Source organism: Brachyistius frenatus, unplaced genomic scaffold (genome assembly GCF_029030835.1).
Source record: "Brachyistius frenatus isolate BFR_SWC_R1_liver_20210118 unplaced genomic scaffold, ASM2903083v1 Contig_521, whole genome shotgun sequence".
Taxonomy (NCBI): domain Eukaryota; kingdom Metazoa; phylum Chordata; class Actinopteri; family Embiotocidae; genus Brachyistius; species Brachyistius frenatus.
The window spans coordinates 21,835-48,784 of NW_027211120.1; the positions used below are offsets into that span (position 1 = coordinate 21,835).

General features: G+C 43.0%; 1 protein-coding gene across 2 annotated transcripts; it reads right to left on the reverse strand.

Moving 5' to 3' along the window:
- Positions 1-18,581: 18,581 nt before the first annotated feature.
- Positions 18,582-24,684, reverse strand: isl1a (ISL LIM homeobox 1a). 2 transcript variants are annotated; one of them, XM_069688049.1, is made up of 6 exons: positions 24,511-24,684; positions 23,938-24,127; positions 22,847-23,106; positions 21,730-22,013; positions 20,410-20,577; positions 18,582-19,362 (listed from the first exon to the last, which is right to left on the reverse strand). In XM_069688049.1, the coding sequence occupies exons 1-6, from the start codon at positions 24,536-24,538 to the stop codon at positions 19,246-19,248; spliced, it is 1,047 nt and encodes a 348-aa protein (XP_069544150.1). In that variant the 5' UTR covers positions 24,539-24,684; the 3' UTR covers positions 18,582-19,245. The 2 variants fall into 2 exon arrangements, with proteins under 2 accessions (XP_069544150.1, XP_069544149.1); XM_069688048.1 differs by having other exon boundaries at positions 21,730-22,016.
- Between the last annotated feature and the right edge of the window lie 2,266 nt (positions 24,685-26,950).

A 26,950-nucleotide genomic window follows, 5' to 3' on the forward strand; every position in this document is an offset into this window, starting at 1 on the left:
ACACGTGTGTGTGTGTGTGTGGGTCGAAATGATGAAATGATCCTACGAACATGTATTTATTTACACATCAACACACTCACAGTCAGTCAGTCACAGTAAATATTAATCTGCAGCTGATAATGATATCATTTAGTCATCATTAATGAATTATCTGTTTCCTCCTCTGTACCGTTAAAACCTGAATCTCTGCTGTTCAAAGTAAAATCGTATTTTACATCCAATCGGCCACCAGGTCAGATTTTATCTTCAACTCTCATTTTTAATTAGACACAAAACACACAACAGTTTTTCTCTGTACAGAATGAATAAACAGTAACAAGTGTGTGTGTGCGTGTTTGTGCGTGCGTGTGTGCATGTGTGTGTGTGTGTGTGTGTGTGTGTGTGTGTGTGTGTGTGTGTGTGTGTGTGTGTGTGTGTGTGTGTGTGTGTGTGTGTGTGTGTGTGTGTGTGTTTGTGTGTGTGTGTGTGTGTTTGTGTTTGTGTATGCGTGTGTTTGTGTTTGTGTTTGTGTTTGTGTTTGTGTTTGTGTTTGTGTTTGTGTGCGTGTGTGTGCGTGTGTGTGCGTGTGTGTGCGTGTGTGTGTATCAGAATCCATTTGTGTGATATCCAGACCAGGTAAGAGCCCTTCCACTGATTTTCCAGTCAAGCTTGTTTTGGTTTGGATGTTGTCGTGGTGATTTGAGCGGCGACCCTGAGCTCACAGATCCAGCCTATCAAAACAAGGATGGTCAAACCTCTCAGGTGTTGTGCTCGTCTGAGTGCTTTAAAGCCAAGTGTGTTATCGTTTTCACCCGCAGAGAGGCTGTGATAGTTGTAGAGGATGAAGGTTAGCAGACACAACATCACTTGGAGTGCTTTAAAGCCAAACCTGATTGGTTTTGTAGCGCTGCCACTCTGCCTTGTTGTGCATGTTCATGAGGAGGTGCTGATGCTCCTCCTGCTGAATCAGATAGAAGTCACTTTGAGTTTGGACCAGCTGCTGTTTGCTGGTCCAAACTCTCCACCATGTGGGCGGCTGCAGCGTAGATAAATGATGTCATCTGATTGCTGCAGATTACTGGGAGCAGCACACAGGTTCTTTTTCACAAGTGTTCCTGAGCCCATGCAGTGATTTCCACTCCAGAATAGTGTGTTTTTAATGCAGTGCTGCCTGAGGGCCCGAAGATCACTACCATCCAATATTGGTTTCCAGCCTTGTCCCTTGTGTTCAGAGATTTCTCCAGATTCTCTGAATCTTTTAATGATATTATGAACCATCTTCACTGCTAAGAGACTATGTCGTCTGAAATCATCTTTTATACCCAATCATGTTACGGATCTGTTGCCGTGGTAACAATTAGTTGTCAGATGTTCCACAAGGTTGTTTTTTTTTTGCATTACACAGCTTTTCCAGTCTTTTTTTGACCAACTTTATAGACATTTTGTTGCCATCAAATTTAAAATGAGCAGATATTTTTCATAAAACAATAAAATTCCTCCTTTTCAACATTTGATGTATTTTCTTTGGTCTGTTTTCAATTAAATATGAGTTCAAATAAATGTACGAATATAACTTTTATTCTCTGATATAACTTCTGTTCTGCCGGAGCCCCGCCTCCTCTCTGAGTATCACACTGTAACATGGTCGGCTTCATGCAGCTCATCACACTGAGCAGCAGCAGGTTGTCGTCCTATCAGATGGTCTTGTGGATTTGTGTTGCTGTGGTTTCTGAGATGCTATCTGTGTGCTGATGGAGGCTCTGTAATACCGTGCAGATGCTCCTGATGACTGCTGGGAAATATGAGTGAATTATGAGGAGCCTGAGCGGGCAGATGTGAAGATGAAACTTGAATAAAAACATGGATGTTGTGAGCAGATGGTCGTTGATGCTCACGCTCACAATCAGAAGATGATAAAGATGCAGTTAAACTTCGGCTCGGTTTCAATTCAATTCAATTTTATTTATATAGCGCCAAATCACACAACACAGGTTATTTCATGGCACTTAACAAGTTAAAGTCTTTACAGCAAGACTTTAAAATATTATACAGAGAAACCAACAATTCAACAATTCAACAATTCAACAATTCAACAATTCAACAATTCCCACATAAACTAGGAGGGAAAAACTCCTCTTTAAGGGAGAAAAACCTCCAACAGAGGGAAGAAAAACTCCCTTTAACAGGAAGAAACCTCAGACAGAACCAGGATCAGAGGTGGGCGGAGCATCTGTTAACAGAACCAGGATCAAAGGTGGGCGGAGCATCAGTTAACAGAACCAGGATCAGAGGTGGGCGGAGCATCAGTTAACAGAACCGGGATCAGAGGTGGGCGGAGCATCTGTTAACAGAACCAGACTCAGAGGTGGGCGGAGCATCAGTTAACAGAACCAGGATCAGAGGTGGGCAGAGCATCTGTTAACAGAACCAGGATCAGAGGTGGGCGTCCATCTGCCTCGACCGGTTGGGGTGAGAGGAGAGCAGAGAGAGAAAAGGACAGCATAGAGATAGAAGAGAAGAACTGTTGGTGGAGACGACAATCACAGAGCAGAGACATGCAGCTCCATGACGGGACATCTGGAGAAGAAAGAAGAGAAACTCTGTGAGCGAAGGAACTGAATGGAGACAACAGATAATAAGAAGAAACTATGGGAGAGAAAAAGATGGTGAGGTATGAGTCAGTTAAAGAGTAGGAGGAAAGAAAAGAAGCTCAGCATGCAACGAGGTCCTCCAGCAGCCTCGGCCTATAACAGCATAACTAAGGGTTGTTCAGGTCTACCTGAGCCAGCCCTAACTATAGGCTTTATCAAGAAGGAACGTTTTGAGTCTAATCTTAAAGCTAGAGAGGGTTTCTGACCCTCCAACACAAACTGGGAGCTGGTTCCACAGGGGAGGAGCCTGAAAACTGAAGCTCCGCCTCCCATTCTACTTCTGGAAACTCTAGGAACCACAAGTAGACCAGCATACTGAGAGAGAAGTGCTCTGCTAGGATTATATGGTTCCATAAGATCTCTAAGATATGATGGAGCCTGGTCATGCAGAGCTTTGTAAGACATCAAGAGAATTTTAAATTCTATTCTTGATTTCACAGGAAGCCAGTGAAGAGAAGCTAAAACTGGAGAAATATGATCTCTCTTGATAAATCCCGTCAGCACTCTTGCTACAGCATTTTGGATCAGCTGCAGGTTTTTAATGAGTAATTTGGACATCCTAACAACAAGGAATTACAATAATCTAGTCTAGAAGTAACAAACGCATGAATGAGTTTTTCTGCGTCACGCTGAGGAAGGATTTTCCTGATTTGATTAATATTACGTAGATGAAAGAAGGCAGTTCTGGAGATTTGCTTTATACGGTGTCTAAAGGACAAGTCTTCATCAAAGATGACTCCAAGGTTCCTCCCAGTTTTGCTGGAGGCCAAGACAACGTCATCTAGTGTAACTAAGTGATTACAGAAAGAGTTTCTGAGGTGTTTAGGACCAAGTACAAGAACTTCTGTTTTGTCTGAATTTAGAAGCAGGAAGTTTTTGGTCATCCAGGCCTTTATGTCTTTTAGACAGGCTTCAAGTTTTACTAACTGATCAGTTTCATCTGGTTTTATAGAAAGATATAGCTGAGTGTCATCTGCATAACAATGGAAGTTGATGCAGTGCTTCCTGATGACATCTCCTAATGGAAGCATGTACAAAGTAAAAAGTATTGGGCCTAACACTGAGCCTTGTGGAACTCCATAACTAACTCTTGTTTGTCTGGAAGACTCATTGTTTACATGGACAAACTGGAATCTATCTGATAAGTAGGATTTGAACCAGTCTAATGCAGTTCCTTTAATCCTCGTAACGTCTTCTAATCTCTGTAATAAGATCGTATGATCAATCGTATCAAAAGCACCACTGAGGTCCAGAAGAACAAGTACAGAGACGAGTCCATTATCTGAGGCTAATAAAAGGTCCTTAGTAACTTTCACCAGAGCTGTTTCTGTGCTATGATGAACTCTAAAGACTGAACATCTTCAAACAGATCATTTCTTTATAAATGATCACAAAGTTGATTTGCAACAACTTTTTCAAAGATTTTAGAAATAAACATCAGGTTGTAAATTGGTCTGTTGTTTCCTAAAACAGCTGATCAAGAGTCGGCTTTTTAAGGAAAGGTTTAATTACAGCCACTTTAAAAGCCTGCGGTACATAGCTGGTTACAATAGATAGGTTGATCTGATCTAATATGGAAGTATTCATTAAAGGGAAGACTTCCTTCAAAAGTTTAGTTGGGATGAGATCTAACAGACAGCTAGAGGATCCAGATGAAGAAATAATTCTAGTTAACTCAGAGAGCTCAACAGGAGAGAAATGTTCCAAGTTTACATCTGGTCCTACAGTTGCTTTCAGGGCTGCTGTTGCTTAACATCACATCAGTGATGGTGGCAGGAAGGGTCGGCCCGATTCTCTCCCTGATAGTAAGAATTTTATTAGTAAAGAAGTTAATGAAGTCATTACTGCTGAGAGCTGAAGGAATAGAGGGCTCAACAGAACTGGGACTCTTTGTCAGCCTGCTACAGTAATGAAAAGAAACCTGGGGTTGTTCTTGTTGTCCTCTATTAATGATGAATAATATAAAGTTCTGGCCTTACGAAGAGCTTTCTTATATAATATTAGACTCTCCTTCCAGGCAGGTGAAATTCTTCTAAATTAGTGGAACTCCATTTCCTTTTCATCTTTCTAGTCGCTGCCTAGCAGAGCGTAGTTCTGAGTTGTACCATGGAGACAACTTCCTCTGGTTCATGACTCTCTTCTTCAGAGGGGCGACATCATCTAGAGTTGTAGCAGAGATACTGCAGTGTTTTCTACCAGATGAGTGAAGCATCCACAACGGTCTTCACCTACTTCACCCCCTACACCCGCTTCACCCCCGACACCCGCTTCACCCTCTTCACCCGCTTCACCTGCTACACCCCCTACACCCACTTCACCCCCTACACCCGCTTCACCCTCTTCACCCTCTTCACCTGCTACACCCGCTACACCTGCTACACCTGCCAGGTGCACCGACGGCTGCCAGCTGTACTTAGTGACCCATTTCAGCCTTTTATTTTATATTTTAATCTGTCTAAGAGAATGACGAAGATCAGTGTCAGAACCTGTGAATGAGTGGAGGTGGACAGGTGTCTGTCTAACTCAGACACACACACACACACACTCACACACACACACAAACAAACACACAAACACAATAAAACACATACAGACACACACACACACACACACACACACACTCACACACACACACACACTCACACACACACACACACTCACACACACACAAACACACAAACACAATAAAACACATACAGACACACACACACACACACACACACACACACACACACACACACACACACACACACACACACACACACACACACACAAACAAACACACAAACACAATAAAACACATACAGACACACACACACTCACACACACACAAACAAACACACAAACAAACACACAAACACAATAAAACACATACAGACACACACGCACATACATACACACACACACACACACACACACACACACTCACAAACACACACACACACACACACACACAAACACAATAAAACACATACAGACATACACACACTCACACACACACTCACAAACACACAGAAACATACACACACACACACACACACACACACACACACACACACACACACACACACACACACACACACACACACACACACACACAACAACAACACTTCCGATGGTCCCTTCCTCTTTGACCCGGTCACTGTGTTTAGTCTTCATCACTTCTTCTCTTCATCTTCATCACTTCATCTCTTCATCTCTTCATCACTTCATCACTTCATCATCACTTCATCTCTTCATCACTTCATCTCATCATCACTTCATCTCTTCATCTTCATCACTTCATCAATTCATCTTCATCACTTCATCACTTCATCAATTCATCTTCAACACTTCACCACTTCATCTCTTCATTTTCAACTTCATCACTTCATCAATTAATCTTCATCTTCAACTTCATCTCTTCATCTTCATCTTCAACTTCATCACTTTATCACTTCTTCACTTCATCACCTCATCTTCATCTTCAACACTACATCACATCATGTCTTCATCACTTCATCTTCAACTTCATCACTTCATCACTTTGTCACTTCATCACTTCGTCACTTCCTTTTCATCCTTTCAGCTCTTCAACTTCATCACTTCATCTTCAACTTCATCACTTCATCTTCATTTTCTTCACTTCATCTTCATCACTTCATGACTTCATTTTCACTTCATCACTTCATCTTCATCACTTCATCTCTTCATCATTTCATCAGTGCCTTGACAAAAATGTTGAATATAACACGGTACGTATACATGTATGTCGAATATAACACAGTACGTATACATGCATGTCAAATATAACACGGTACATATACATGCATGTCAAATATAACACAGTACGTATACATGCATGTCAAATATAACACGGTACATATACATGCATGTCAAATATAACACTGTACTTATACATGCATGTCAAATATAACACGGTACATATACATGCATGTCAAATATAACAAGATACGTATACATGCATGTCAAATATAACACGGTACGTATACATGCATGTATAATATAACACTGTATGTATACATGCATGTATAATATAACACTGTATGTATACATGTATGTAGAATATAACACGTGACGTACACATGTATGTAGAATATAACACATGACATATACATGCATGTCAAATATAACAAGATACGTATACATGCATGTCAAATATAACACAGTATGTATACATGCATGTCAAATATTACACGGTACGTATACATGTACGTAGAATATAACACGTGACGTATACATGTATGTAGAATATAACATGGTATGTATACATGTATGTAGAATATAACATGTGACGTATACATGTATGTAGAATATAACATGGTATGTATACATATATGTAGAATATGAGGGCTGCCAATCATTTAAAAGGATCAATTTCTATTTCAGCTATTTGGACACTTTGACTGGACTCTCTCGGACCTGCTGGACTTGGGCGAGCGAGGCGCCAGGTTTGTGAGTGGATGGTTCTGCTGCTCATTGTCCATCCTTATTCAATGTGTCTCATCCAGAGGACTGATTGTCTCCTCTGGCCTGCAGGTTTACAGTACCTCCAGGTACACTGGTTCTTTTGTTCTGTCCCTCCACCAGCTCTGAATACGGCCCCCGAGGCAGACAGACCTGGAGCATCTGTTATTAGGACTCTTTGTCCGGGTTCTGTACAACAGAGCAGAGGCACCATGAGGCCGACAGCCTGTCTGTCCTGAGTGGAGGAAACACTTTAACATGCAGAAGGCTGGTGATGGTGAAGAGTGTGATGTCACAGAAAGACAGATGAACTGTGGATCGAAAGTGATCAGAACCTTCAGACTGAGATATTATCCTGCTGGTTGTTCCAGCTGTGAAGGAGTCACATTTTAAAATCAAAACCAGTCGGTATGTTGATGGTCAGTTCTTCTCAGTGTTGAAGACGTCAGAGGACAGAAGACAGCTCATTTCATATAAAGAGGATTGTGTGTCTCTGAACGCTATGCTCACAGAGCTCCAAGTCGTCCACCATCACTGATGTCATCTGTTAAGAGAAGTGACTGGTCAGTGGGCGGAGCTTTAATATGTTTTATAAAACATATGTTGTAGATCTAGAACATAACCTACTCCGGAGCAGGTTAGCTATGCAGCATCAGTTACCATGGCGATTTATCCCGGTAAGAAGTGGTCCAGTTTCGTAGTTCTGCTGCGGTTACCACGGTAACACAGTACTGACCTCGGCAGCAACAAAAACACAAATTCAGATTGCCGGGTTTATACGTCACAGAACTATGGAACCAATCACATCGACTCAGGGGCGGGGCTGTAAGCGTTCCATGTTGTTGTACATTACAACATGTACATTACATTTGGGGCGGCACGGTGGTGCAGTGGTTAGCATTGTCGCCTCACAGCAAAAAGGTTCTGGGTTCAAATCCGGTCCTGGGCCTTTCTGTGCAGAGTTTGCATGTTCTCCCTGTGCTTGCGTGGGTTCTCTCCGGGTTCTCCGGCTTCCTCCCATCATCCAAAAAAAAACATGCACCTCAGGTCAGGTTACCTGGCGCCGTGCTAGTGGCAGCCTGTTGCAGCAGCTCCCCCCTGAGAGCCCCCCTGCTGTAGTGAAGAAATTTCGCCTCGGGGATTAATAAAGTGAAATTAAAAAAAATTATTAAATTAATTAGGGGGTGATAGTGAGTCACTGCAATGTCCAGCAGTCTGTCCTCAGTCCTCAATGTCATGCTGAAATCTGTCCCCATCACAGTCTGTGACCTACACAGGTTGGTTCTGTTCTGGGGGACAGATTTCAGTGTGACACCGCCCCTCAGAGTTTCTGCGGTTTGTTGTGTTTCTCTATAATGATGATGATGATTCAGATTTAGGTGCCGGTTGATTATAAAATGTAGTTAAAGTCTCATTCTATCAATATTCAGAGTTATCATCAGCAAAGTTAACCCACGACCTCTGTTGGTAAGGTTGTACAGATGTGGACTTTTAAACAGCTGGACTGGACAGACGGATTCTACTGATGGTTTCTGTCCGACAGATTCTACCAACGGATTCCCCCGACAGATTCTATCTGACAGATTCTATCAGACGGATTCTATTGACGGTTTCCACCGACGGACTCTATCCGACGGATTCTATCTGACGGATTCTATCTGGCAAATTCCACTGATGGATTCTACCTGATGGATTCCACCGACTGATTCTATTGGATGGATTCTATCTGACGGATTCTACCGACTGATTCTATTGGACTGATTCAATTGGACTGATTCGATTGGATGGATTCTATCTGACAGATTCGATTGGATGGATTCTATCTGACGGAGTCCACCGACTGATTCTATTGGATGGATTCCACCCACGGATTCTATCTGATGGTTTCCACCGATGGATTTTATCCGACTGATTGCACCGAAGGTTTCAACCAACAGATTCTACCAATGGATTCTATGTGACGGATTCCACCAACGGATTCCACCGACAGATTCTATCGGACGGATTCTATCTGATGGATTCCACCGACACATTCTATTGGATGGATTGTATCTGAGGGATTCTATCTGACGGATTATATCTGACGGATTCTATCTGATGGATTCTACCGACGGATTTCACCGACAAATTCCACCAACAGATTCGACCCACGAATCTGTCCGACGGATTCTATCCGCCGGATTCTATCTGACGGATTCTATCTGATTGTTTCCACCAATGGATTTTATCCGACGGATTGCACCAAAGGTTTCAACCAACAGATTCCAACGACGGATTCCACATCGGATTCTATTGGACAGATTCCACAGACGGATTCGATCTGACGGATTCTATCTGACGGATTCCACCGATGGATTCAACTGACAGTTTCCACCAGCAGATTCCACCGACGGATTCAGGGAGTGGGACTCTACCGATGTATTCTATATGATGGATTCCACCGTTGGATTCCACCGACGGATTCTATCTGACAGATTCCACTGATGGATTCTATCGGACGGATTCTATCTGATGGATTCAACCGACAGTTTCCACCAAAAGATTCCACCAAAAGATTATATCTGATGGACTCCACCGACGGGTTCCATCGACAGAATCTACCCGACGGATTCTATCGGGCGGATTCTATCTGATGGATTTCACCGACTGATTCCATTGGACGCATTCAATCTGACGGATTCCACCGACAGATTCCACCAAATGATTCCACCGACAGATTCATTCTGATGGATTCCACCGATTAATTCCACCCACGGAATCTATCCGACGGATTCTATCTGGCAGATTCTATTGAACGGATTTGATCTGACGGATTCTATCTGATGGATTCCACTGACGGATTCTATTGGACAGATTCTGTCTGACGGATTCAACAGATGGTTTCCACCCACGGATTCTATCTGACGGATTCTATTTGATGGTTTCCACCGATGGATTTTATACGACGGATTGCACAGAAGGTTTCAACCAACAGATTCCAATGACGGATTCCACCAACGGATTCTATTGGACAGATTCCACCGACGGATTCTATCTGATGGATTCTATCTGACGGATTCTATCTGACGGAATTCCACCTACAGTTTCCACTAACAGATTCCACAGACGGATTCTATCTGACAGATTCTATCAGACGGATTCTATTGACGGTTTCCACCGACGGACTCTATCCAACGGATTCTACCTGACGGATTCTATCTGGCAAATTCCACTGATGGATTCTACCGGACGGATTCCACCGACTGATTCTATTGGATGAATTCTATCTGACGGATTCTATCTGATGGATTCTATCTGACAGATTCGATTGGATGGATTCTATCTGACGGATTCTATCTGACAGATTCGATTGGATGGATTCTATCTGACGGAGTCCACCGACTGATTCTATTGGATGGATTCAACAGACGGTTTCCACCTACAGATTCTATCTGATGGATTTCACCCACGGATTCTATCTGATGGTTTCCACCGATGGATTTTATCCGACTGATTGCACCGAAGGTTTCAACCAACAGATTCTACCGATGGATTCTATGTGACGGATTCCACCAACGGATTCCACCAACGGATTCCACCGACAGATTCTATCGGACGGATTCTATCTGATGGATTCCACCGACACATTCTATTGGATGGATTGTGTCTGAGGGATTCTATCTTACGGATTCTATCTGACGGATTCTATCTGACGGATTCTACCGACGGATTTCACCGACAAATTCCACCAACAGATTCGACCCACGGAATCTGTCCGACGGATTCTATCTGACGGATTCTATCTGATTGTTTCCACCAATGGATTTTATCCGACGGATTGCACCAAAGGTTTCAACCAACAGATTCCAATGACGGATTCCACATCGGATTCTATTGGACAGATTCCACAGACAGATTCGATCTGACGGATTCTATCTGACGGATTCCACCGATGGATTCAACTGACAGTTTCCACCAGCAGATTCCACCGACGGATTCAGGGAGTGGGACTCTACCGATGTATTCTATATGATGGATTCCACCGTTGGATTCCACCGACGGATTCTATTTGACAGATTCCACTGATGGATTCTATCGGACGGATTCTATCTGATGGATTCAACCAACAGTTTCCACCAAAAGATTCCACCGACAGATTCTATCTGATGGACTCCACCGACGGGTTCCATCGACAGAATCTACCCGATGGATTCTATCGGGCGGATTCTATCTGACGGATTCCACCGACAGATTCCACCGACGGATTCATTCTGATGGATTCCACCGATTAATTCCACCCACGGAATCTATCCGACGGATTTTATCTGGCAGATTCTATTGAACGGATTCAATCTGACGGATTCTATCTGATGGATTCCACTGACGGATTCTATTGGACAGATTCTATCTGATGGATTCAACAGACGGTTTCCACCCACGGATTCTGTCTGACGGATTCTATCTGATGGTTTCCACCGATGGATTTTATACGACGGATTGCACAGAAGGTTTCAACCAACAGATTCCAATGACGGATTTCACCAACGGATTCTATTGGATAGATTCCACCGACGGATTCTATCTGATGGATTCTATCTGATGGATTCTATCTGACGGATTCTATCTGACGGAATCCACCTACAGTTTCCACCAACAGATTCCACCGACTGTTTCTATCAGACGGATTCTATCTGAAGGATTCTATCGATGGATTCTATCCGACGGAGTACCCCGATGGATTATATCTGATGGCTTCCATTGATGGGTTCTATCTGATGGTTTCCACCGATGGATTTTATCCGACGGATTGCACCGAAGGTTTCAAACAACAGATTCCAACGACGGATTCCAACGACGGATTCTATTGGACGGATTCCAACGACGGATTATATTGGACAGATTCTATTGGACGGATTCTATCTGACGGATCCACTGACGGAGTGCACCGACTGATTCTATCTGACAGATTCTATCTGATGGATTCCACTGACGGAGTCCACCGACTGATTCTATTGAATGGATTCTTTCTGACGGATTCCACTGACGGAGTACCACGACGGTTTCTATCTGATGGCTTCCATCGATGGATTCTATCTGATGGACTCCTCCGACGGATTCAGGGAGTGGGATTCTACTAACGGATTCTATCTGTTGGACTCCACCGACGGATTACTTCGACAGATTATTTCTGATGGATTCCACCGACAGTTTCTAACAAAAGTTTCCACCGACAGACTCTATCTGACAGATTCTATCTGACGCATTTCCCAAACAGTTTCCACCAACAGATTCCACGGACGGATTCTATCTGACGGATACCACCGACGGTTTCCACCAACAGATTACACCGACGGATTCAATCTGACAGATTCTATCTGACGGATTCTGTCTGACAGATTCCACCGACGGTTTCCACCAACAGATTCCACCGACAGATTAAATTTGACAGATTCTATCTGATGGATTCTATCTGACGGATTCCACCGACAGAGTCTTTCTAATTCAATTAAATTTTATTTATATAGCGCCAAATCACAACAAGGGTTATTTCATGGCACTTAACACATTAAAGTCCTTATAGCAAGACTTTACAATATTATATAGAGAAACCCAACAATTCAACAATTCAACAATTCAACAATTCAACAATTCTCACATAAACTGGGAGGGAAAAAACTCCTCTTTAAGAGAGAAAAACCTCCAACAGAGAGAAGAAAAAACTCCCTTTAACAGGAAGAAACCTCTGACAGAACCAGGATCAGAGGTGGGCGGAGCCTCTGTTAACAGAACCAGGTTCAGAGGTGGGCGGAGCCTCTGTTAACAGAACCAGGATCAGAGGTGGGCGGAGCATCTGTTAACAGAACCAGGCTCACAGGTGGGCAGTCATCTACCTCGACCGGTTGGAGTGAGAGGAATATAGAGAGAGAAAAGGACAGAATAGAGATAGAAGAGAAGAACTGTTGGTGGAGACGACAATCACAGAGCAGAGACATGCAGCTCCATGACGGGACATCTGGAGAAGAAAGAAGAGAAACTCTGTGAGCGAAGGAACTGAATGGAGACAACAGATAATAAGAAGAAACTATGGGAGAGAAAAAGATGGTGAGGTATGAGTCAGTTAAAGAGTAGGAGGAAAGAAAAGAAGCTCAGCATGCAACGAGGTCCTCCAGCAGCCTCGGCCTATAACAGCATAACTAAGGGTTGTTCAGGTCTACCTGAGCCAGCCCTAACTATAGGCTTTATCAAGAAGGAACGTTTTGAGTCTAATCTTAAAGCTAGAGAGGGTTTCTGACCCTCCAACACAAACTGGGAGCTGGTTCCACAGGGGAGGAGCCTGAAAACTGAAGCTCCGCCTCCCATTCTACTTCTGGAAACTCTAGGAACCACAAGTAGACCAGCATACTGAGAGAGAAGTGCTCTGCTAGGATTATATGGTTCCATAAGATCTCTAAGATATGATGGAGCCTGGTCATGCAGAGCTTTGTAAGACATCAAGAGAATTTTAAATTCTATTCTTGATTTCACAGGAAGCCAGTGAAGAGAAGCTAAAACTGGAGAAATATGATCTCTCTTGATAAATCCCGTCAGTACTCTTGCTGCAGCATTTTGGATCAGCTGCAGGTTTTTAATGAGTAATTTGGACATCATAACAACAAGGAATTACAATAATCTAGTCTAGAAGTAACAAACGCATGAATGAGTTTTTCTGCGTCACGCTGAGGAAGGATTTTCCTGATTTGATTAATATTACGTAGATGAAAGAAGGCAGTTCTGGAGATTTGCTTTATACGGTGTCTAAAGGACAAGTCTTCATCAAAGATGACTCCAAGGTTCCTCCCAGTTTTGCTGGAGGCCAAGACAACGTCATCTAGTGTAACTAAGTGATTACAGAAAGAGTTTCTGAGGTGTTTAGGACCAAGTACAAGAACTTCTGTTTTGTCTGAATTTAGAAGCAGGAAGTTTTTGGTCATCCAGGCCTTTATGTCTTTTAGACAGGCTTCAAGTTTTACTAACTGATCAGTTTCATCTGGTTTTATAGAAAGATATAGCTGAGTGTCATCTGCATAACAATGGAAGTTGATGCAGTGCTTCCTGATGACATCTCCTAATGGGAGCATGTACAAAGTAAAAAGTATTGGGCCTAACACTGAGCCTTGTGGAACTCCATAACTAACTCTTGTTTGTCTGGAAGACTCATTGTTTACATGGACAAACTGGAATCTTGTCAGGAGTTCAGTTTTGTCCTCCATTTTGCCCCCGATCACCTCTCCTCCTGTTTCCCCTGTCTTTGTCTGTGGCCACGCCACTCACCTCCCGTGGCCACGCCCGTCACCAGTCCCAGCAGATGCAGCCACTCACCCGTGATCACCACCTGCAGGTGTGCTGCATCTCCCTGATCACCTCCCCAGACTATATGTAACCTGCCCCTGCACAACTCTGGTTGTCGGTTCATTGTGTGTTTTGTTAGCCACCCGTCCGTCTTCCGTCTGCTCCCCGTCCGTCTTCCGTCTGCACCCCGTCAGCTCCTTGTTAGTCCTGTTCCTGTTCCCGTTCCTCCGGCCTCTGTGTCTCCTGCGGATATCCCCGTCAAAATCACCAGTCGGTGGAGTTGCCCTCCCGGCTTAGAGGATTGTTGACGCCGTCCCTTCCGCTGGTCTGCCGGCTGCCCTGTTACCCGTGTCCCCCTGGAGCTGTCGGTTGAGTTGCCCTCCCAACTGGACGTAAAGTGGACACGCTCGGTGCCACCTTTTTGGTTTGTAGTTTTTGTTTGTTTATTTTTTGGGACAATAAAGACAGTATTTTTGGAACTGATACCTCGAGTCTGTGTGCTTGCATTTGGGTCCTGGAAAAATACACCCACCTCATAACAAATCTATCTGATAAGTAGGATTTGAACCAGTCTAATGCAGTTCCTTTAATCCTCGTAACGTCTTCTAATCTCTGTAATAAGATCGTATGATCAATCGTATCAAAAGCACCACTGAGGTCCAGAAGAACAAGTACAGAGACGAGTCCATTATCTGAGGCTCATGAAAGGTCCTTAGTAACTTTCACCAGAGCTGTTTCTGTGCTATGATGAACTCTAAAGACTGAACATCTTCAAACAGATCATTCCTTTATAAATGATCACAAAGTTGATTTGCAACAACTTTTTCAAGGATTTTAGAAATAAACGTCAGGTTGTAAATTGGTCTGTAGTTTCCTAAAACAGCTGATCAAGAGTCGGCTTTTTAAGGAAAGGTTTAATTACAGCCACTTTAAAAGCCTGCGGTACATAGCTGGTTACAATAGATAGGTTGATCTGATCTAATATGGATGTTTTCATTTAAGGGAAGACTTCCTTAACAAGTTTAGTTGGGATGAGATCTAACAGACAGCTAGAGGATCCAGATGAAGAAATAATTCTGGTTAACTCAGAGAGCTCAACAGGAGAGAAATGTTCCAAGTTTACATCTGGTCCTACAGTTGCTTTCAGGGCTGCTGTACTTAACATCACATCAGTGATGGTGTCAGGAAGGGTTGGCCCGATTCTCTCCCTGATAGTAAGAATTTTATTAGTAAAGAAGTTAATGAAGTCATTACTGCTGAGAGCTGAAGGAATAGAGGGCTCAACAGAACTGGGACTCTTTGTCAGCCTGCTACAGTGATGAAAAGAAACCTGGGGTTGTTCTTGTTGTCCTCTATTAATGATGAATAATATAAAGTTCTGGCCTTACAAAGAGATTTCTTATATAATATTAGACTCTCCTTCCAGGCAGGTGAAATTCTTCTAAATTAGTGGAACTCCATTTCCTTTCCATCTTTCTAGTCGCTGCCTAGCAGAGCGTAGTTCTGAGTTGTACCATGGAGACAACTTCCTCTGGTTCATGACTCTTCTTCAGAGGGGCGACATCATCTAGAGTTGTAGCAGAGATACTGCAGTGTTTTCTACCAGATGATCCACTAGTGTGGGACTAAGATTAACGTAGATGTCTTCCACTGCTTTAACACACGGCATCGAAGAGGATAAACATGTAACTGCTTCCTTAAACTTGGCCACGACATCATCTGACAGACATCTACTGTAGTGGGATTTATTCCCACATGCTGTGTCGTCCATTAATGTAACTTCAGATGTTAATAAGAAGTGGTCCGACAAAACAGGGTTTGGCGGAAATACTATTACATTTTCAATTTCCATCCCATACGACAGTACCAGATGGAGGGTGTGGTTACCACGGTGACGGGGTTTATTTACATCCTGAGAAAAGCCTATAGAATCTAATATTGATCTGAAAGTAGAACAGAGGCTGTCGTTGTCCACGTCAACATGAATGTTAAATTCTCCCACTATCATCACTTTATCTGAACTCAGCACTAAATCTGATCAAAAGTCAGAATTCAGTTAGAAACTCTGAATAAGGACCAGGTGGGAGATAAACAACAACAATACAATCCGTTTCTCTGCTTTCCAGTTTGGTTGAGAGACTAAGAATCAGACTCTCAAATGATTTATATCTGTAGGATTCTATCTGATGGATTCAACCGATGGATTCTGCGGCGCTCTGCAGGAAGACGCTGCTATCAGACAAACAGACAAACAGGAAGTTTCCACCAACTGATTCCACCGACGGATTCTATCTGATGGATACTAAAACAGAACCAACACAGAACCAAAACAGAGCCAAAGCACCACCAAAACAGAACCAATGGGTCATGGTTCTGATCTATCTTTAAATCAGCAGAAGCCAATCACAACTAGTGCAGAACCGGTCCACACAGAGACTGAACTCAGAGTTCTGTTACTCCCCATGTCAGAGATCATGAGACGGAGCATCAGCAGCTGAATACACACACACACACCGAGAGTCCGAGCAGAACCAACACAGAACCAACTACCTACACAGAACCAAAACAGAATCAAAACACGACCAACAAAGAACCAAAACAGAGCCAACACAGAACCAAAACAGAACCAAAACAGAAGCAAATCAGAACCAACACAGAACCAAAACACTACCAACACAGAACCAACACAAAACCAACACAGAACCAAAATAGAACCAAAACACTACCAACACAGAACCAACACTAAACCTAAATAGAACCAAAACAGAACCAACGCTAACTGTGTTTGTAGAGATCCATTCTGTAGGGAACATACGGTACCGTCCGGCTCTGAGGTACGTGTCCTGTCAACATTCACCTGTCTTCCACTCATGAAGTATGATGTGTCTGATTCATTATCTGGTATCAGAACCACATGTTGGGTCAGAATGTGCAGTTTTAGTTCCTGCAGCTGTCATTGTTGGAAGGTGCTGAAGAAGAGAAGCAGGATTTTAAAAGCAGAGATGCACTCACGTTCGGATCCAGCAGGTCTCCGACCAGAACCTTCTGCAGCACGTTGGACTTTATGGAAAATTATTCTGTCAGCGTGTCGTCGTCCTGCAGGCACTGCATGTGTGACATCACAGACCCACATCACAGCACCGACCCACATCACAGCACCGAGGCTCCTGCAGTCACCGACGCTCAACTGGAACATTTAACATCTTCATATTTTCATCATCGTCTCATTCTGCTGTCCAGTTTTTATATTTTAATTACTCTGCTGACCAACAGCTCACCTTCCTGTTCCTGCGTTAAAAGATCAAAAGATTTCAGATTAAGATTAAGAGGAGAATATTTTTTTCTTATGTAAATAAATGTTCAGTTATTGGTTTTGGTTTCAATTAATTTTGTTCAGTTTGTGCTGTTTCCAATAGTTGTATTTTGTGTAATTCTGTTTTTAATCTGTGTTGGATTATAGAGACTCACATGAAACTTTTAAATGAGTTCATGTTTTAAATGAATTCATGTTTTAAATAAATTCATGAAGAAAATAAAATGCTAAATAAATAAAGTAAATAAAAAGCTGCTCCGACACCAGGATGCTCTGAGGACAGACGGGATGTTCGGACCGCTCACATCTCTCTCCATGACAACGCATCTTTTCATCTTTTAAACAACAACCTGGAATTTATGAAAAACACCTGCAGCAAATGACAGATTTATAATGTTTATCATGAGACCGTCTGTCAGGAACTCAGACGAAGTTTAAAGAAGCTTTCTGGGCCGGAATGAAAATAATGAAACATTAAAATAATGAATCATTAAAATAATGAAACATTACATTGTTTGTTATCAGCAGTTTTTCTTAGAAGCACCTCCTGCTCCTGAAGTTCTTAAAAGTCATCATCCAACAATCATCATTAAAAACAGAGAACTGAATATTCTCCTGTTTTTTATGACTGAAGGAAAAAACATCTCTGACAAAGCTTCAATATAAATTGATATAAATCCCAACAAATACATAAATATTGTTGCATTATGGTAGACAGACATTAAATCTTAAATTGTCTAATTGGAATTTTAATTGAACTGTAAAGTGGTTGTTTGATGAAATCATTTCAGAAACGTTTCACCTGATTCAACTGGTCCAGATCAGTGAGACTGAAACAATTCAAGATGAAAAATGTCCTGAAACAGATTCATGGATTTATAATAATGAAATTGGAGTGTTTATAGATCCGGACGGGTTGCTGAGGTCCAGATGTTCCGCAGCAGATCCGTCCAGCCATTCAACTCTCATCTCACGTTAAGCTCAAAAACAGGAAGTCAAACAGTCCAAATCGTTTTCTTTCTTTTTACTTCAGTTACGAAAGTTACACAAAAGGTGGCAAATTTGTCGACAATAAATAATAAATAATTTTGTTGCACGGGAACAAACAAAACATTTTCTTCCAGAGCTAACGGTATTTAACTTATTAATAATTTACACATCTTTGGGAGAGAAAGAAATATTCTGAAACGGACACTAACTCACACAACAGTCCCACGCAGCCTGTGGCAGAAGAGAGGTAACCTTGTTGCAAATGCTTTAGCACTCATGAAGAGAAACTAACTGAAGAAGCGGTGCTGTTCCCTCCATCAATGATGAGCGTGTATCAAATTCAAAAATCACCAGTCTGTTCTCTCTCCTCCGCGGAGCCGCGGTCATGTCTTCATGTTTGGCAACTGGAACCGGGCGGTGAGCGGCGGCACCGGCCGACCGGCGGACGGTCGACGGTGTCTGTGTAAAATCCCATGATTGTCTTCACAGTGTCAAAATACAACCAGGGGTTGTCGGTGCAGTCGGTCCTCGCGCTGCTCAGGCCTCGATGGGGCTGGACACCATGCTGTTCGGCGTGTCTGGAAGCTGGGACGACATGGACGCTACCTCGCTGCCGGTCGAGTTGGACCCCGGTCCGCCCTCCGAGAAGCTCACCTGCAGGACAGACAGCAGCGGTGAACAGCTGGATCCGCAGCTGGACGCTCACTGCTGCAGCCAATCAGCGCGCTCTGCCCGAGGAACGGACAGCACGCGCTCAGGGCCGCTGATTACAGCTGTTATCATGTTGTTGGTGTTTTAAAGATAATTATTTATTGACTATTGCTAAACTGGGAAAATAATCTAATTTATAACCAGAAAAACAGACTGGGATATCCTGCAGATTAAAATGTGTTGTTCTTAAATAAAAAAGGAAATATTGGAAAAACATTCAAACACCTGATGTCTGCAACAAAATATAGAACTATAAAAATATATGATGACCACGTTTTAATTCCTCCATCTCCACCTGCTCCAGTCCTCAACTGTCAAAACCCAGCTCAGCTCCCCGTGGTGGAGGAGGAGGAAGAGGAGGAGGAGGAGGAGGAAGAGGAGCGGCTCACATTCCCGCTGCTGTCACAAACACTAATAATCCACTGAACTAACATCACGGGATGTGTGTCCACCTGAAGCCTCGCGCCTCTGGGCTCGAGCTCTTTCAGGAGACTCAAGTTTGTGTCACAATAAAAGAAATAAATCAATAAGATGGAAATAAATGGATGAAGCAGCCTCAGCGGCCTTAGTCAACAACCGGTCCAATAGAGCCAGGCCTTCTGTCTGCAATATAAAACATATACATGTTTCTAAAATATAAATATGTTTACAAATATACCTAAATGTGTCTAAAATATAAGTGTGTCAGGAAGGAGGACCCGGATGTTCTGACTGGATGTCATCAGTCTCTAAAGTCACAAAGTCAGAGGAAGAACTGCTCAAAATAAAAGCTGCTGTTTAAATTATGCTCTTCTAGAAATAATAATGAAGGTGAATAACAGACTGCGTTGAGAGGAGCAATTTCTAAGAATTGTTTTGGATCTTAGTGTCCGTGTTTCAGCGCTCGATCCGTGTTGGAGCAGAACCACCAGTCTCCGTCAGGTCCAACACATTTCTAATCAAATGACACGTGAATATGAAAATAAACCATCAGCAGGACAAACGACGCACCAGTTGTTGGAAGGCCGGCTGGTCGATGTCGCTCTGCAGGGCGAAGTCGCTGAGGACCTTCCAGGGCGGCTGGTAGCTCTGCACCTCCACCGGGTTGGCCTGCAGGCCGCCGTCATGCCGCTCAGGACTGGCAGCAACCATCGGGGTGCCCGTCATCCCCTGGATGTTCTGGAGGAGGAAGGACCGTCATTCACCGGAGTACCGGGGCGTGTGTGTGTAAATTAATCTTCATAATAAACATGTAATCAGCTAAAAAACATACAGATTCAGATTGATGTTAGTGTGTCAGGAAACCTGCAGCTCGAGGCCTTCATCACACACACACACACACACACACACACACTTTTATATACAGTCTATATTTTATCTTTTATATACAGTCTATATTTTACCTTTTATATACAGTCTATATTATATCTTTTATATACAATCTATGTTTTATCTTGTATATACAATCTATGTTTTATCTTTTATATACAGTCTGTTTTATCTTTTATATACAGTCTATATTTTCTTTTTTATACAATCTATAGTTTATCTTTTATATACAATCTATGTTTTATCTTTTATATACAGTCTATATTTTCTTTGATATACAATCTATGTTTTATCTTTTATATTCAGTCTGTATTTTATCTTTTATATACAATCTATGCTTTATCTTTTATATACAATCTATGTTTTATCTTTTATATACAATCTATGTTTTATCTTTTATATACAGTCTATATTTTATCTTTTATATACAATCTATGTTTTATCTTTTATATACGGTCTGTTTTATCTTTCATATACAGTCTATATTTGATATTTTATATACAGTCTATATTTGATATTTTATATACAGTCTATATCTGATCTTTTATATACAGTCTATATTTGATATTTTATATACAGTCTATATTTGATCTTTTACATACAGTCTATATTTGACCTTTTACATACAGTCTATATTTGATCTTTTATATACAGTCTATATTTGATCTTTTACATACAGTCTATATTTGATCTTTTATATACAGTCTATATTTGATCTTTTATATACAGTCTATATTTGACATTTTACATACAGTCTATATTTGATATGTTATATACAGTCTATATTTGATCTTTTATATACAGTCTATATCTGATCTTTTATATACAGTCTATATTTGATATTTTATATACAGTCTATATCTGATATTTTATATACAGTCTATATCTGATCTTTTATATACAGTTTATACGTGCATCGTCAGATAATATTGCGGCCTCGTGCTCCTGTCAGGGTCCAGGTGTATCGGCCGGTTTCCCGCGCTGGGCCGGGCCTCCTCCTACCGTCTTGTCGTTGGGCTGCTGCTGCTGCAGCTGCTTGATGAGCAGGCTCCTCTTCTTGTCCTTGCAGCGCTTGTTCTGGAACCAGACCCGGATGACCCGCGGGCTGAGGCCGGTCATCTCCACCAGCTGCTCCTTCATCAGGGCGTCGGGCCTCGGGTTGGCGTTGTAGCACGTCCGCAGCGTGTGCAGCTGCTTCTCGTTCAGCACCGTCCGGACCCGGGTGGTCTTCTCCGGCTGCTTGTGGACGTGTGGCCGCAGGGCGGGCTGCCGGGCCGAGATTGGTTCTGCTGTTGAGAAGGACGGAGAAGCAGCAGAGGAAACATCAGTGGTCTGTTCTGGAGAGGAAGACGGTGTTCCCGCATGCTCCTGAAACAAAGCTCTCAATTCGGAATCGATTTTATTGACCAGTGTGGAAACTTTCTGTGATGAAGCTGCTGCTGCACCGCGAGGCCTCCGCGGACCGGACGGACCGCAGAACCTTCTGGTACCGCTGACCAACACGGTCTGGATGTTTGAGTTCAAGAGAAGAAGAAGAGCAGCTCTGACTGACACATGATGAAGGTCACCGGGACATTTATCACCGGAAACTACCGCTTTAATCTACACGGATCACAGCTCACACAGCAGCTCCCCGGTCTACCGGGCCCGGTCTGACCGTCCGGTGGTCGGTCTGACCGTTCGGTGGTCGGTCTAACGGTCCGGTGGTCGGTCTGACTGTCCGGTGGTCGGTCTAACGGTCCGGTGGTCGGTCTGACTGTCCGGTGGTCAGTCTGACTGTCCGGTGCTCGGTCTAACGGCTCGGTGCTCGGTCTGACTGTGCGGTTGTCGGTTTTCAGGAACTAGAAGTATTCCATCTTGGAGGTCCGTTGAGACCTCAGGATCTCCGGTTGCAGGTCGTGACTCCATCAGTCCTCACATGTACATTAAAATACCGATCGGACCTCGGAGGAACTCTGCACCGTCAAACATCCGCCCGGTGTCTCACCGGGAGTCACCGCGGAAACTTCGTTATCTTTAAGGAGCACTAAAATCCAAACACGGGAAAAGTGTCCGTGACTCCGGGAAGAGGAAGAAGTCAGAGCCAGAAGGAGTCCAGACGGCCTGAGCGGGACTTTACCTGCCATCTGCAGGGGTCTGGCGGGGTGCAGCGGGCTGAGCGGGTCTCCGGGGCCCAGGCTGGCCCGCTCCACCACGTCGTGGTCGGCCCGGCAGAAGAGCCCGTCTTCCCGCAGAGCGAACTCGTCCCCCGGGATGAGCTGCCGGCTGCAGGCCACGCAGCGGAAACACTCGATGTGGTAGACCTTGGAGCGGGCCCGCATCACGAAGTCGTTCTTACTGAAGCCGATGTTACATTTAGCACATTTAATCCCATATAACCTGCGGACACACACACACACACACACACACACACACACACACACACACACACACACACACACACACACACACACACACACGGTCCGTCAGTCTGACTGCTCAGTCAACAGAAAATACGGTATGAAATAACAGCATCGAATAATAATAATAATAATAATAATAATAATAATAATAATAAATGCAATACATAATTTTAAAAATAATATTATAATCATTATTATTATTATTATTAATACTATACTATTAGCTACTATTCTATTATTAGGCTACTATTATTAGTATTATTGCAATTATCATTACAATTATAATAAATTATTGCAATTATCATTACCCTATTATTACAATTATGATATATTATCACTACAATTATTCTTATTCTTATTATTACAATTATTCTTATTATTACAATAAGAATAATTGTTATTATTACAACTGGAGATCATTCCAGTGAACTTTTAACTTTTGTTTTATGAACTCGTGAATTTTTTTTCAGAACAATTTGATCATCAGTTTCCTCCTGAAATCAGCTTCTGATCTAATAAACGTGGTCATGATAAAAACAACAACGTGTTTATCAGTTTTTCTGATTCCTTGGTACATCATGCTGCAGTCCGAATCACTGATTAATAACTTGAGTTATGTTGCAGCTTCTTTTAATGCACAGAATACTCAGCAGGCCTGAAGATGTCTGTGATCATAATATCTCAAATAAAACAATAATCCCAGGGATGTAAATCCGTCTGAATGATATCTGTCAAATATAGAAATAATAATTCCATGTGCCGTGCTGCTCCGGCTCCGGTGCTGAGGGTCCGATCCCGGCCGTCCTACCTGATGTAGTCCCGTTTACAGTAAGTCTTTCCGTCCCGGACGAAGCACGTGCACGACTCGTCCAGGTACTGGCTGCACTCGGCACATTTGAGGCAGGCGGCGTGCCACTCCAGGTCCGGGGAGACCCGAAGGATGTACTGGTCGTGGATCTGGTTCCCGCAGCCCACGCAGAGAGACACGAGCCGCTTCTCTGGAATAGCAGCACGAGGACACATGACACACTGTTCACAAGTGCACGCGGACTAAAGTAGTGTAATGGCCTTTAAAGAAGTATTATTATCATTATTATTATTAACTATTATTATAATAACTATTATTATAATTATTACTATTATTATTGTTATTATTATTATTATTATTATTATTATTATTATTATTATTAACTATTAAAATTGTATAAGCCGTGATTCGGGGTCTCAATAAAAACATGACTTCACGTTCCTCTGACACTTCTGTAAAATGCCGTATTTTATGACAGCAGTGACATTAATAGGCCCAGAAATATGTTCCGTTCAGACCGAACTCAGAGAATCTCCTCTCCGGTGGACTTGGTTCTACCGGAGCAGCTCTTACTTTTCGGCGGGTCCCCCATGTCTCCCATGTCCACGAAGTAAGGCGAGGAGAGGTCCACTGTCTCAGCGGGCTGCGGCGCCTGGAAGCCTGGATGTGTCCTCCGCTGCCGGGCTGCCGGGCCGGGGCTGCTGTCCGGTCCGGAGAGGAGAGGGAGTGTGTGTGTGTGTGTGTGTGTGTGTGTGTGTGTGTCGCCGGTGTGTGTGCAGCTCTGATCCCGACGAGCGGCGGGGCTGACGTAGGACATCAGCACGTCATCTGCATGAGCAGCTGATTGGCTCTGCAGTCCCTGACCAGCACGAACCACACGCACACACACACGCGCACGCAAACACACATTCACACACAGACACACACACACTGGCACACTTTCTGCTGCAGACCGTCTGTATTCCGGTCCGTTCGTCTCTGGTTCTGCTGCTTTTCTTTATATAACTTTTATTTTCATAATTTAAACATGTTGATCTGGAGGTCTGACACACTGAACATTTAGTTATATATTTTTATATTTGTTTCCTCCACAGTTAAAACCGGGAAACATGACCTGTAAATATTGCACCACGCTGACTGTAGCCTCGCGCCCACATCTCAGAGGCCTCGCGCTGCTCAGAGGACCTCCTCGGTGTGACGTCAGTGTTTTTTAAAATCTCCTGTTGGAGGAATTTCCTGACTCAACGAAAAATACCCGCCAAAATAAAATAAATCAGCTGGTGGTCCGAAAGTGACAGGAGCCGCAGGGGCCAATGGGATATACAGGAACACGCCCCCTGGTGGCAGAGAGCTCCTACCGTCGGAGACAAGCACGTGAGGGGGACAGGGGACACCTCCTGCAGGCGGACCGACACCACACACACTCTGTCCAACAACACATCTAGACACTCCTTCCACTTAAATTATTTAATGATAATATAAATATTAATAATAATACAACCAGAAGCGGTTCATATTTGCATTTTGAATTCATATGATGTCCCATAAATGCAGTCAAATCAAAACACTGTGATTAGTCCGATAATGATTGGTCAGACTGTGATTGGTTAGATTGATATCATTTCGACAATGATGTGTGTCTATGGAATTTATATGGTTGTTGTCTGTACAGCATGCACAGAATATTTAATGCCTGATCAATAATGTGCATGGAGAGCTCTGAATGAACCGACCTAATAAACAGGAGGAGACTGGACCAGAACAGGAACAGAAATTAACCTGTAATATTAAAATGATGGTTCAATATAAAAAAATATAAAAAAACGTTTACATTTAATATGTTCATGTAAGAAACATGAGGCTTAAACACAGAAGAGAAGGAGAGTGACACACTGCAGTGGAACAGAGAAGCAGAGAACCCTAGGAACTAAATTACAACGTCCCAGGAACTAAACTACAACGTCCCAGGAACTAAACTACAACATCCCAGGAACCAAACTACAACATCCCAGGAACTAAACTACAACGTCCCAGGAACTAAACTACAACATCACAGGAACTAAACTACAACATCCCAGGAACCAAACTACAACATCCCAGGAACTAAACTACAACATCCCAGGAACTAAACTACAACATCCCAGGAACTAAACTACAACTTCCCAGGAACTATACTACAACGTCCCAGGAACTAAACTACAACATCACAGGAACTAAACTACAACATCACAGGAACCAAACTACAACATCCCAGGAACTAAACTACAACATCCCAGGAACTAAACTACAACGTCCCAGGAACTAAACTACAACGTCCCAGGAACTAAACTACAACGTCCCAGGAACCAAACCACAACGTCCCAGGAACTAAACTACAATGTCCCAGGAACTAAACTACAATGTCCCAGGAACTAAACTACAACATCCCAGGAACTAAACTACAACCTCTGTCCTTTTTCAACACGTCTGCCTGCACTCAGCAGCTCCAGAGACAAACACTGTGGTGTAGACCAGGGGTCTTCAACATTTTTCAGGCCAAGGACCCCCAAACTGATAGAGAGATGGAGCAGGGAACCCCTACTATATATACTGTATAAAATTGTGTTTTATATTAAACTGGAGGAGTGCAGGAGGCTTTGAGGGACAGGTCCAGGCTTGGAGGGACAGGTCCAGGCTGGTCTCCTGCTGTGAGTGAACCGGGGTCCAACTTGTGAGCTCCTGTGTGTCAAAGAATGTGCATTTCTGACTGAAAGATAACATCTTCTGCCTCCATTTATCCAGTCGCTACAATATGTTGGATTCATGTTAATGTCTATTTAAAGACATTTAAATTTGTGGAAAAAACAAATTTGAGAAAAAAAAAGGAAAAATTGTCTAATCACCCAAAAATTGAAGACCTCTGGTGTAGAGTAACCTGACTGGTATGCAGGGCCTAACCCTTGCCTGATCCCAGCCTGACCCCTGCCTGGCCCCAGCCTGATCCCAGCCTGATCCCAGCCTGACCCCTGCCTGG